The 13929-nt window shown below is 42.7% G+C and overlaps 1 protein-coding gene across 2 annotated transcripts in view; it reads left to right on the top strand.

Annotated features, from left to right (window-relative positions):
* Positions 1–13929, top strand: part of LOC141265741 (desmoglein-2-like) — a 45322-nt gene that overhangs the window by 17769 nt on the left and 13624 nt on the right. For both annotated transcript variants that reach the window (XM_073679203.1, XM_073679202.1), the window contains exons 2-6: positions 2917–2952; positions 3434–3562; positions 3716–3877; positions 4488–4632; positions 7551–7711. In XM_073679203.1, the coding sequence (XP_073535304.1) occupies positions 2917–2952; positions 3434–3562; positions 3716–3877; positions 4488–4632; positions 7551–7711 (633 nt within the window). The remainder of the gene's footprint in view (positions 1–2916; positions 2953–3433; positions 3563–3715; positions 3878–4487; positions 4633–7550; positions 7712–13929) is intronic.

Genomic DNA, 13929 nt, shown 5'->3' on the forward strand with positions numbered 1-13929 from the left:
ATAGCGTCCCTGCCATGCCCCCTCACACAGTTTGAGATGCTGTGCTGGAATAGTCACTGTTCCCCACGCCGGGACTCTGTGCATGGGGAGCAGTTACCATTCAGTCTGTTCAATAGCCGGCACACTGTACCGCAGCTCGGCTCCTACTGCCGCTCTGTGGTCAGTGTGCCTGCTATTAAAGATCATGGATATTCACTACAACCCATGGGAGTGGGTTGTAGGGAATATTCATGAGCTTTAATAATGGGCACACAGACCGCAGAGCGGCAGCAGGAGCCGTGCTGCGGCTCCAGTGTGCCGGCTGTTAAGAAAAATGAATATTCATTGCTCTTCACGCCCATGTGCGTGGGGAGCAGGGAATATTCATTTTATTTATACACAGCCATGTATATAGTATTCGGACTATAAGACGCACCTCCTCACTTTCCTCCAAAATTTTGGAGGAAAAAAGTGCATCTTATAGTCCGAAAAATGCGGTGGTACTTTTGTTTCTTTAGTTAGGTCATATGAGCAAATGTAATGCTACATACATACTTAGAGGTGAGAAACCTTTCCAAAATTCCTTCTCTGAGATGGGTTTTGTTATCATATTTGGTTTTTGGGTCCGATACGTGAACACAGCTCCTAGAAACCTTAATGAAGCCTGCAATTATGTGTAAAGAGGTTACCTGATGAATCAGGGCTATGCATTACTATAAAGCCTGGACAACTATTTTAATTATGGCTCCATACATGGCTTCTACAAATGGCTTTTGTAAGTTGACTACTTCCAGGACCACTGTTTGAAGGAAAGAAATGGTACATCATGGCGAGCGCTTCTCAGCTGGAGCAGACACTGACAATGAGCCTCTGGGCAAGACATTTGTCTGGTGCCCTCTTCCTTCATCAAAAACAAAGCTGTACACAGCGCTCACATGTTAGATGCATACCGCCACTCTCCAGCTCAGATGCCCCTTCCCTGAAGTTTCCATGTACAGCTGAACCAAAAGCTGTATGTCCGCCCCTGCCTCCCAGTATTGTGTGTGAACCTTTTACTGGTAATAAATGTCTGAGGTTATTAAAACTTCCTGTATTTTCATTTCCTGAGATTCTTTGCAGTGAATTGTGCTGAACAATCGGTCATTTTTAAGCTGCATTCATTTTACTTTCAAGTATGTCAAGCTGCAGATTTATACTTAAAACTGATCTGTCTTAATAGAAGATGCCTGGAGTACTAACACAATTCATGATGTTAGGTTAAAGTGATGAGCCAAGTTCACTAGTCAGATTTGTCATGGATTTCCAGTGCATATTCCGCAGCAAGTTACAGTACACTAAAAGTAAATGGCGCATGGATTTCCAGTGCATATTCCGCAGCAAGTTACAGTACACTAAAAGTAAATGGCGCATGGATTTCCAGTGCATATTCCGCAGCAAGTTAGGGTATGTGCCCACGATCCATAGCCACGTGGCTTCCTCCCTCATTATGCAAATGAGCGGCGCAATTTTTTATTTTTTTTTTCACATGCGGACTTTCTTCATTGAGTTTAGTCTAAGAGAAATTTACATGTTGCAGGTCTGAAAAACGCGCCGCATGTCATTTTCCGCAGATGCACAGAGACGCATAGTGGACATGGATTTTCTAGAAATCCTATCCACTATGCTGTAACATCTGGCCAATGTGGGTTTGACTCTGCATAAACATTCAGCGTCAAACCCGCAGAATTTCCTTATCGTGGGCACATAACTTTACAGTGTACTAAAACTAAATGGCGCATGGATTTCCAGTGTATATTTTGCAGCAACTTACAGTGCACTAAAAAGAAATGGTGTTTTCAAAATCCCATTAACACATTGCAAAAAAAATCTGCATGAAAATCAAAGTTCGGTGTGGAATTCAAATATGCAACATGCCCATTGTGACTCGGATTTTCATTACTATGTTATGAGAAGGGTGAAATCGCCAAAGTAACACTTGAAGATTCTGTCTGCGGATTCGTTCTGCATTTGTGGCCAAATCTGCAGCTGAAATTTTCTGCAACATGTGAACATGGTCTTATCGTGCCTTTTAAATAAAATGTAAGGTTCTATGATAAACACAGTATTGGATCATTGCATTTTGCTGATCATCATGTCTACTGTAGTCTGCTAAGCGATTTTAAGGTGTTATCTGCTCCTGTAAATGAATATTTCAGGTAGTGTCATGTACACAGCAGTGTGTACAGCTCCTAGGTTTGAAGCCATAATGGCTCTGTCAGGGTGTGTACATACAGAGAGTTTCTCCACTATTATCAATGCCTACAGGAACCCAAGAGGTAGAAGTATATTCTCTTCAGGTGTTGATCTGCTGTACTTGTGGCCACTAGATGGCGTAGAAAGCTTTTCTGTTCTGTTTTATATACTCTTTACATCCAATCACCATCGAAGCTGCATACAACTAAATGGTGAGGGGCCCTAGTGTTGGACCCCCACCCATCTGATTTTGATGGATAGGAAGTGCAATTTGTGTACAAACTGTGCCGATCAGCATGTGAGGATGATTTTTCAATGTATGAGCCCTGTATTAAGACCTCTCTAATCCAGGGTGTGAGACTTTGATTTCTTTTGTATTGAGAACATATCATTGGTGCAGCTGCACAGGGACCCAAGAGGGACTTATTTCCACCTACAAAGCAGGTGTAGTTTTGCATTATGATGAGCTATTGAACCGTAAAGGGCCCATAAACTATTCTTGCATAGGGGCACTTTTTGGTCTGTTTCCGCCAGTGATTCAGATGCTACAGATTAAAGAAAGGTAAAAGCAATTTAATGACTTGAGACAAGAATGTGCTCCGATTTTAATATTTCTTACTCATGAATTAGCTAATTTTTTTTATACTTTTTGCACTTGGCTTTAATGTAACTTCGATTTTTTTTTTTGTTTTTTTCTGTGTGTAGGTAATTCTTGATTTTGGACATGGCCTCCACTTAGAGGTAAGGAACCAATCTTAGCAGTTTTGAGTAATCTGTATTTCTTTTGGGACAAAACGTTACTATCTATTGTAAACCAGACTTTTTTGTGGCAGGGTCATATATTCACATGGCACTGCGTGTTGTAACTCATTTAACAAAGGTATTAAAGAACTGTCGATTAGCAGCCTGCCATATTTATTAGCCACAAATGTCAGTGTTTTCATTACCGGGTGGTCCAGAGGCCTTTCCTTTGCCTCATTTCGGTAGCCATTTGTTTTACTCTCGTACAAGAAACTGCAGCGCCCTCTGCAGTCTGATTATGTCAAATGCTTTTTGAAAATCCACACTTCCTCTCCAGACCCTCAAACTATAAAATGCAAATAAATTATGTGCAATACATTTTGCAAGCTTCTTCTAAAATATATGACAAAAACCGCTGCCATGTTTTCTGCATAAACCTAGATTAGATTATTTATTTAATTTATTTTTTGTTCCATTAAAGATGGTGAAGCGAAGCAGAAAACCGGGTGACGGAGCTGTAGGCTTAGTGAGGCATAAACGAGAATGGATCATCCCACCAGTTTCAATTTATGAAGAGCAGGACAATTCCTTAAAGAATCCTATTGCAAAGGTAAGAGTGATTTAACCCATTGTCTTCCACACAGAGGTCACTATTTCGTTAATGCCTGGTCATTGGAGCTATTGAATGGGTGAAATCTAAAATTGTTTCCTCTAATTATTTCACGTTGCTTATAAACAAATTTTATCGTATCCTCCTTCCTAGATACAATCTGATGTTAAACTGGACATAAGTCGGAGAATTCGTTATTCGATCACTGGCCCTGGGGTTACTGAACCTCCATTGGGTATGTTCATTATAAATGAAAATACCGGAGAAGTGAACGTAACCGGAATCGTGGACAGAGAACAAATCTCCTTGTTTTTTGTAAGGATTTCTTATGATTGTATTTTGTTTTAACCAAAAAGTTCAACTATGTGAACCTTCATCTAGTTGATTGGTGAAATGTTACATACTCAATTCTTATTAGACATTTTAGGCTATGTTCACATGTTGCATCTTTTTTACAGCAGGCAAAACCTGCTCTCTTGGCAGTAAAGAAACTGCTTATAAAAATCTGATTTTACTGCTTTTTTTTTTGGTATGTTTTTTTGGGTGCAGATTACTTGTCATTTGTCTACAGTACATGCTTAATAAAGTTAGTTTTATTCATCAAAAACACAGCAAAATCGCATGATTGTTTTTCCACTGAAAACGCAGAAAGAATTGACAGGCTGCAGATTTAAAAAACGCTACAGTTTTCCAATTCTGTCCAGAAAAAAAAACAAGCGTGTGCATGAAATTTCTGAAATCTCATAGCTTTTGCAGGTACTGTAAAAAGCTGCTTTTAATTTGCATTAAAAAAAGCCACACGTGAACATAGCCTTACTTAGGAATCAGTTATTATCAGTAATTTATATTACTCAAGATGCAATACTAGCTTAACACCAATTGCATTTAGTTTTATCATATCTTAAAAATGTCTAATTTATTTCAGTTAAAAGGCTACGCCCGAGACCAGAACAATGTGGATGTTGAGCCACCAATAGATCTCAGAGTGAAAGTTCTTGACATTAATGATAACGATCCAGTTTTTACACAAGATATTTTTGTTGCATCTGTGGAAGAATTGTCCCCTGCGAGTAAGTCTGTCACTGTATTCACAAATTATCTGTTCTGTATTAAAGTGGTTGTCCACTACTGGACAACCCCTACTTGAAGGGGTTTTCCCACGAACAAAAGTTCATTTTAATCAATAGATCTTGGAATAATAATTTCCACAATTGGATGTGTTTAAATAAAATGTTCCTGTGCTGAGATAATCTTATAAATGTGCCCCTGCTGTGTACTGTGTAATGGCTGTGTCTGACCGTACAGGAACATGGACCGATCGTACCACAGCTCCTGGGCAAGGGAGGGAGCAAAAGACTATACCGACATAACAGCAGGGGATCACAGCTGATTCTTCCTTTTTGAAGTAAGATATTGTTTAAAAACAGGCAGGGAAATGTTTTATCTCACAAAAAGAATCAGCTGTGATCCTGTGCTGTAATGTCTGTATACGCCTTTGTTTCCTCCCCTGCCTAGGAGCTGTGGTATGATCAGACCATGTTCCGGCACGGTCAGACACAGCCATTACACAGTACACAGCAGGGGCACATTTCTAAGATTATCTCAGCACAGGAACATTTTATTTAAACATATCCAAATGTGGAATGTATTATTATTCCAAGATCTGTTGATTAATATCAACTTTTGTTCGTGGAAAGACCTCTTTAATCAGGGCTCCGTTTCTCTGACATCGGCGGTGCGGTGCTGTTCTTGACGGGTGACATGATATTTCTTGGCTGCAAAGATCACGCATCACAATCATTTGCCACCGACCAGCAGCCGCTCATCAATATTCCGTCAGTTTACATCCACTCTGATGAAATAGTAAAGGCTGCAGCCAGTCAGCAGACACTGATTGGCTGCAGTGGTCACATGACACAATAGTGTCATGCTATTCACCGGGAACAGCAGCATTTATATTGGAGGAAAGGTGCTGCTGCGGAGGTGATTATACATTGTTTTTATTTTCTATGGGGCCCTGAATTGATTTAAGTAGGTGTGGAAAACCCCATTAATTATAAAATAAACTAAAATTCCACTACTTTTTTTTTTTTTTTTTTGCATTTGTTTTTATATACAGACTAAATAGATAAAATGTGTAAATGTATTGAATATGGAGGGGGTTCACTGACATGTACACACGCGGTCAAAATTGTTGGTACCCCTTGTTTAATGAAAGAAAAACCCACAATGGTCACTGAAATAACTTGAATCTGACAAAAGTAATAATAAATTAAAAATCTATGAAAATGAACAAATGAGAGTCCGACATTGCTTTTCAACCCTGCTTCCACAGAATTTAAAAAAAAAAAAATTAAACTCATGAAATAGGCCTGGACAGAAATTATGGTACCCCTGAAAATGTGACAAAAGGGACATGTTAAATCAAGTTGTGTCCACTAATTAGCATCACAGGTGTCTACAATCTTGTAATCAGTCAGTGGGCCTGTATATAGGGCTACAGATACTCACTGTGCTGTTCGGTGACATGGTGTGTACCACGCTCAACATGGACCAGAGGAAGCAAAGGAAAGAGTTGTCTCAGGAGATTAGAAAGAAAATTAGACAAGCATGTTAAAGGTAAAGGTAATAAGACCATCGCCAATCAGCTTGATGTTCCTGTGACTACAGTTGCACATTATTATTCAGAAATTTAAGATCCATGGGACTGTAGCCAACCTCCCTGGACGTGGCCGCAGGAGGAAAATTGATGACAAATCAAAGAGATGGATAATATGAATGGTAACAAAAGAGCCCAAAATAACTTCTAAAGAGATTAAAGGTGAACTTCAAGCTCAAGGAACATCCGTATCAGATCGCACCATCCGTCGTTGTTTGATCCAAAGTGTACTTCATGGGAGACGACCAAGGAGAACACCATTGTTGAAAAAAATCATAAAAAAGCCAGACTGGAATTTGCCAAACTACATGCTGACAAGCCACAAAGCTTCTGGGAGAATGTCCTATGGACAGATGAGACAAAAATGGAAGTTTTTAGCAAGGCCCATCAGCTCTATGTTCACAGACTGAAAAATGAAGCATATCAGGAAAAGAACACTGTCCCTACTGTGAAACATGGTGGAGGCTCTGTTATGTTCTGGGGCTGCTTTGCTGCATCTGGCACAGGGTGTCTTGAATCTGTGCAGGGTACAGTGAAATCTCAAGACTATCAAGGGGTTCAAGAGAGAAATGTGCTGCCCAGTGTCAGAAAGCTTAGTTTCAATCACGGGTCATGGGTCTTGCAAACAGGATAATGACCCAAAACACACAGCTAAAAACACAGAAGAATGGCTAAGAGAAAAACATTGGACTATTCTGATGTGGCCTTCTATGAGCCCTGACCTAAATCCTATTGAGCATCTTTGGAAAAAGCTGAAACATGCTGTCTGCAAAAGGCAGCCTTCAAACACGAGACAACTGGAGCAGTTTTCTTATGAGGAGTGGGCCAAAATACCTGTCGAGAGGTGCAGAAGTCTCATTGACAGTTACAGTAATCGTTTGATTGCAGTGATTTCCTCAAAAGGTTGTTCGACCAAAATATTAAGTTAATAGGCCTGGACAGAAATGATGGTACTATTTCATGAGTTTCATTTTTTTTTCAATTCTGTGGAAGCAGGGTTGAAAAGCAATGACTGACTTTCATTTGTTCATTTTCATAGATTTTTAATTTATTACTTTTGTCAGATTCAAGTTATTTCTGTGACCATTGTGGGTTTTTCTTTCATTAAACGAGGGGTACCAACAGTTTTGACCACGTGTGTATGTAATGCAACTTGATGTGGGAGAACGCATGCTTATATGCCTAAACATGCATCTAAAGGTATATGTAATCAGTAGAAAACTTGTATCTTAAGGGAAAAATTATACTTTTAATTGAAAATTGACATTTATACGTAACAAACCTGGTAAAATTTAAATAACATTATATATTTTTTTTATCTCTACACAGACACCCTTATTATGATTTTAAATGCAACTGATGCAGATGAACCCGATACTATAAATTCTAAACTCGCCTACAGAATTCTGTCTCAAAACCCGGGATCATCTGAATTTTGGGTGACTAAAAATGGTCAAGTTCTCACCACTGTGGGCTCACTTGATAGAGAGGTAATGACCATTAAGTACACTTCACATTATGAGGGATTCTCATGAATGCAAGAATTTTTCAAGGCACCGACAGATACTTAAAAAAAAAAACATTAAAATTTGTAGTATTTAACAACGTTTTGGCACAAAATCTTTTCACTATATGTACCGCTTGAAAAAAGGTCAATCTTGCTGCACTCCAGACCCTTCTTTTGTAACTGTCCCATTCATCTGAATAGGGCTCATGGAAATGCATTTGCTTAAAGCGCACCTGTCAGCAGGATTGTGCTCAAGTAACCTACATACACTGTCAAGTGGGCGACATTACACTGATTAAAATGATATCTTTGTTGATTTAAATCCTTCCTGTGGTTCTTGTGTAATCTTTACTTTCAGTTTGGAGATAATGATATGCCCGTGCTTCGGGGCGGCCTGTGGGGGGGCACTCTATCTGGTGCTCTGCTAACATATTCATCTGTATGCTCTTATGACAGCTCACTGTGCCTTCACTGACCTGCCTCCTATTTTACCTAGCCCCGCACTACTAGATGCATTATGTAAAATAGGAGGCCGGTGACTGAACAATCAGTGAGCTGTCATAACTGCATACAGATGAATAAGTAAGCAGAGCACCAGATAGCGCCCCCCCCCCCCCCCCACAGGCCGCCCTGCAGCATGAGCATATTATTATCTCCAAACTGAAAGTAAAGATTACACAAGAACCACAGGACGGATTTCATCAACAAAGGTATCCTTTTAATCAGTGTAATGTCGCCCACCTGACAGTGTATGTAGTTTACGGAGCACAATCCTGCTGACAGGTGCACTTTAAACATTTCCATTCAGATGCATGCAATGCATTTTCAGTCACAAAATCTTCTGCAGCAAATGTGCTCTCAAGGGAAAAGAAATATTTTTCTACTCAAATCAGTAGAATCAAAGTTCTTTATCATGATAACTTTAAGTTTGGTATGAGCCCCCCTTTAACAGTGCTATGGATGTAAAAGATCCAGGCCCAGGCTACTGGATATTAGTGCAACGGAGTTCAGAATATCCCATCTGAAAATAGTGTGATTATGCTTCTAACCACTCAATCTAGAGAGTTCCATGTCCCAAATAAGACCATGCACAAAGTAAATGATGATGTCTCATAATAAAGAACCTTTTTTTATCCTCACCGAATTACAGTTGGTGAAATCGTATACCCCATGTGTGTGTATGTTATTATTATTATTATTTATTATTATAGCGCCATTTATTCCATGGCGCTTTACATGTGATAGGGATATACATAACAAAAGCATTTACATAATCTTAACAAAACGAGTCAGCGACTGGTACAGGAGGAGCGAGGACCCTGCCCGCGAGGGCTCACAGTCTACGAGGGATGGGTGAGGATACAGTAGGTGAGGGTAGAGCTGGTCGTGCAGTGGTGTTTACTGCAGGTTGTAGGCTTGTCGGAAGAGGTGGGTCTTCAGGTTCCTTTTGAAGGTTTCCACGGTCGGCGAGAGTCTGATATGTTGGGGTAGAGAGTTCCAGAGTAGGGGGGAAGCACGGGAGAAATCTTGTATACGAGTGTGGGAGGAGGAGATAAGAGGGGAGTAGAGCAGGAGATCTTGTGAGGATCGGAGGTTGCGTGCAGGTAAGTACCGGGAGACTAGGTCACAGATGTATGGGGGAGACAGGTTGTGGATGGCTTTGTATGCCATGGTTAGAGTTTTGAACTGAATTCTCTGGGCAATAGGGAGCCAGTGAAGGGATTGACAGAGAGGAGAGGCCGGGGAATAGCGGGGGGACAGGTGGATTAGTCGAGCAGCAGAGTTTAGGATAGATTGGAGAGGTGCAAGAGTGTTGGAAGGGATGCCACGGAGCAGGAGGTTGCAGTAGTCGAGGCGGGATATGATGAGGGCATGCACTAGTGTTTTTGCAGAGTCTTTGCTGAGGAATGCACGGATCCGGGAGATGTTTTTGAGTTGGAGTCGGCAGGAGGTGGAAAGGGCTTGAATATGTGGTTTGAAGGAGAGATCAGAGTCCAGGGTTACCCCAAGGCAGCGAGCTTGTGGGACTGGGGAGAGTGAACAGCCATTGACGTTGATGGATAGGTCGGATGGGGGATGTGAATGAGAGGGTGGAAAGATGATGAACTCTGTTTTATCCATGTTGAGTTTTAGAAACCTGTCGGAGAAGAAGGATGAGATGGCGGACAGACATTGTGGGATTCTGGTTAGTAGGGAGGAGATATCGGGTCCAGAGAGGTAGATCTGTGTGTCGTCAGCATAGAGGTGATACTGAAAGCCGTGAGACTCTATGAGCTGTCCCAGGCCGAAGGTGTAGATGGAGAAGAGCAGGGGTCCTAGAACTGAACCTTGGGGGACACCGACAGATAGGGGGCGAGATGAGGAGGTGGTGCGTGAGTGGGAGACGCTGAATGTCCTGTCTGTTAAGTATGAGGAGATCCAAGATAGAGCCAAGTCCGTGATGCCAAGAGATGAGAGAATCTGGAGTAAGAGGGAATGGTCCACTGTGTCAAAGGCAGATGACAGGTCCAGAAGGAGGAGGATGGAGTAGTGTCGCTTGGATTTGGCATTTAGTAGGTCGTTTGTGACTTTGGTCAGGGCAGTTTCAGTCGAGTGATGCGGTCGAAAGCCAGATTGTAGACGGTCGAAGAGGGAGCAGGAGGAGAGGTGGGAGGACAGTTCAAGGTGGACATGTTGTTCTAGAAGTTTTGAGGCAAAGGGGAGAAGTGATATGGGGCGGTAGCTGGTCAGAGAGGAAGGGTCAAGGGAGGGCTTTTTGAGGATGGGTGTGATTGCGGCATGTTTGAAACATGAGGGGAAGACTCCGGTTGTTAGTGATAGATTGAAGAGGTGGGTTAGGGTTGGGATGAAGACTGAGGTGAGGTTAGTGATGAGGTGGGATGGGATTGGGTCAAGTTCGCAGGTGGTGAGGTGTGATTTGGAGAGTAAAGAGGAGACTTGACCTTCTGTAATGGTGGAGAAGTGGGGTTTGGAGGAGGATGGTTGAGTAGATATGAGGAGGGGTTGTGTGGACTTTAGGCCAAAGTTTTGTCTGATGGTGTCAATCTTCTGTTTGAAGAATGAGGCAAAGTCGTCGGCTGAGATGAGAGAAGAGGGAGGAGGTGCTGGGGGACGAAGGAGAGAGTTGAAAGTGTTAAATAGCTGTTTAGGGTTGTGAGATAGGGAGGATATGAGAGATGAGAAGTAGGTTTGTTTTGCTGTAGTGAGTGCGGACTTGAAATTAGTGAGGGATTGCTTGAATGCGATGAAGTGCTCGATGGAGTGAGACCTTTTCCATCTCCGCTCCGCAACCCTGGAGGCCCGGCGCAGTTCTTTGGTAAGTTTAGTGTGCCAGGGTTGCCTGTTGAATGTGCGAGGTGTGGTGTGTGTGAGAGGGGCGATCGAGTCTAGAGCTGCAGCTATTGTGGTGTTATATGAAGCAGCAGCAACGTCTGCATCGTGCAAGGAATTTATGTCTGTGAGAGGAAGGAGGGATTCAGAGAGAGAGTGTAGGTCAAGGTGTTTGAGATTTCTGCGAGGGTGTGTGAGTTTGTGGAGTGGGGATTGTGCACCTGGAGAGGAGAGGGTAGAGAATGTGAGGAGGTTATGGTCAGAGAGAGGGAGTGGTGAGTTAGAGAGGTTAGATAGGGAACAGAGGCGGGTGAAGATGAGGTCCAGTGTGTGGCCATCTTTGTGGGTGGGTGTGGAAGACCATTGAGTGAGTCCAAAGGAGGAGGTGAGGGATAGGAGCTTAGAGACAGACAAGTGGGGAGTGTCAATGGGGATGTTGAAGTCACCCATTATGATAGTGGGGATGTCAGTGGAAAGGAAGTGAAGCAGCCAGGTAGTGAAATGGTCTAAGAAGGTGGTGGCTTGCCCTGGGGGTCGGTAAACGACGGCCAGTTGGAGGTTGGAGGGGGAATAGATGCGCACACAGTGCACCTCAAAAGAGGGGAGTGTAACGGAGGGTGGCAGTGGGATTTTGGTGAAAGCGCAGAGTTCCGATAGGAGGAAACCTACGCCTCCACCATGTTTGCCATTGGGGCGGGGGGTGTGGGAAAGGTGGAATCCGCCATATGAAAGGGCAGCTGGGGAGGCTGTGTCAGAGGGGGTGAGCCAGGTTTCAGTGATGGCGAGGAAGGAGAGTTTGTTTGTAATGAGAAGATCGTGGATGAAGGAAAGTTTGTTGCAGACAGAGCGAGCGTTCCATAGAGCTCCTGTTAGTATAGCTGAGGAGGTGGGTATTAGTTGGATGGGTATGAGGTTAGAAGGGTTGCGACAGTTTGAGGAAGGTCGTGGATAGGAGGTAGAAGTGACTGTGGGGATATGGCGAGGAGGACCAGGATTTGGAGAGATATCTCCAGCAGTGAGGAGGAGCAGAGAAAGTGTTAGCAGGTGGGAGCAAGAGAGAGCATGAGGTGGCTGTCTGTGTTTGGAGATCCAGGATTGAATGCTGAGGAATAATTTGGAGGAGGAGGTGAGATGAATGGGGAGAATAGAGGGAGAGATGAAGAGTTTCTTACTTGGTGTAGGGATTTGAGGGGTTATTAGAAAGTGGAGGACTATAGAGGAAAAAGTGAGAGCTAACAGAAACATAGTTAAAAGAGACTAAGTGGTCAAAGTGTGGGTTACCTGACTCCTGCCCTGACTAACTGTCTCTGAAATAACTGCCACTTGTGTCCGAAGCCACTTTGCACAAGAAGACGCGTGCACACCCCAGCACGCGTGCACCCCTTACAGAGCTTCTAAATATATAGGGCACATTAAACTATATCAGGTGTAGGGCATTGTGGGAACGGCTTGTGGATAAATTAACAGCTGGTCATTTGAACAGGAGATGGCTGGGTGATCAAAGACAGAGCCAGGACACAAGTCTCTGCAGTTTAACACCTCTAAAAATCAGATAAGGTATATAGTGGGGAAAGAAGAAACATATGTGAATATTGATTGGAGTGGGACAGATGAAGCAGGGGAATTATGCAGAGCATATACCAGAGAGACGGGTCAGCAGAGCATTAGCAGACAGCATACATAGGAGCAGGGGAATTATGCAGAGCATATACCAGAGAGACGGGTCAGCAGAGCATTAGCAGACAGCATACATAGGAGCAGGGGAATTATGCAGAGCATATACCTGTGGGAAGAGAAGAAGAAGACGAATGTTAGTCATGGCCTCTGAAATAACTGCCACTTCTCTCCGAAGCCACTTTGCACAAGAAGACGCGTGCACACCCCAGTATGTGTGTGTGTATATATATATATATTATATTATATTATATTATATTATATTATATTATATTATATTATATTATATTATATTATATTATATTATATTATATTATATTATATTATATTATATTATATTATCTCTTTTTTTAAATATTTTGTAGGGGTTCTACTCACTTGGGTGCATCGGGAGGTAAACGGGAAGCATTTTCATTTAAATGTCCATGTCTGTTTATTACTTAATAAACACAGAAGCCAAAAGGAAAAACAAACAGCCTTTTGTGCAGGCAAAAACAAAGTAAAGAGTCCTTTAAGCAACGTCTCTCGTTAGCCGGTCCTGTGGGCACACAGGCTGGGTAGCATCCAGTACACTGGCTAGGTCTGGAGACAACAGCACACAGGAGGCCTTCTCCCTCCAAACACACAGACCATGTGCCAAACAACGGCCTCCATTTTGTATGTTAACCACACCCAATGGTGAGGTATGTGGGTAGCAAGACCCGCCCATCTCTCAAACTACCCTTAACCGTACATGATGGATATACCATTGTGGCTTTCCAGATTTCGCTGCAGACATCAGAGAAAGAAGGGAGAAGGCAGGCAGCACTGCTGATAACGTCCTGCCGCTCCATAGTCTGCAGTGGCATAATTCCTCCCTCCCCTTTGTTCTGCTGACACTATCTGTACATGGCTCCTCACTCCTGCCTCCGTTGATTACTGCTGCAGCCACTGTGTACACAGAGCAGTGGGGTAATCAAACAGCTGATTGTTGCTACAATAGCTAGACACATAGAACAGCAGTAATCAGCTGTTGTGGACTACTGTGTCTACGGCTATCCCCTTGTTAACTGTTCCTGGGATACAGGCCCCGTCTGCCACCCCTCCTCCCCCCCCAGTTATGCGCCTTTACTAGCTAACACTATATTAGTGGGAACAACTTTTCATTCACTTTCGTGAACTGAATAATTTGACTATTAAAAATTAATTAAAGAAAAT

Source organism: Phyllobates terribilis, unplaced genomic scaffold, assembly GCF_046119375.1.
Source record: "Phyllobates terribilis strain yellow unplaced genomic scaffold, ASM4611937v1 Scaffold_4__5_contigs__length_816908805, whole genome shotgun sequence".
Taxonomy (NCBI): Eukaryota; Metazoa; Chordata; class Amphibia; order Anura; family Dendrobatidae; genus Phyllobates; species Phyllobates terribilis.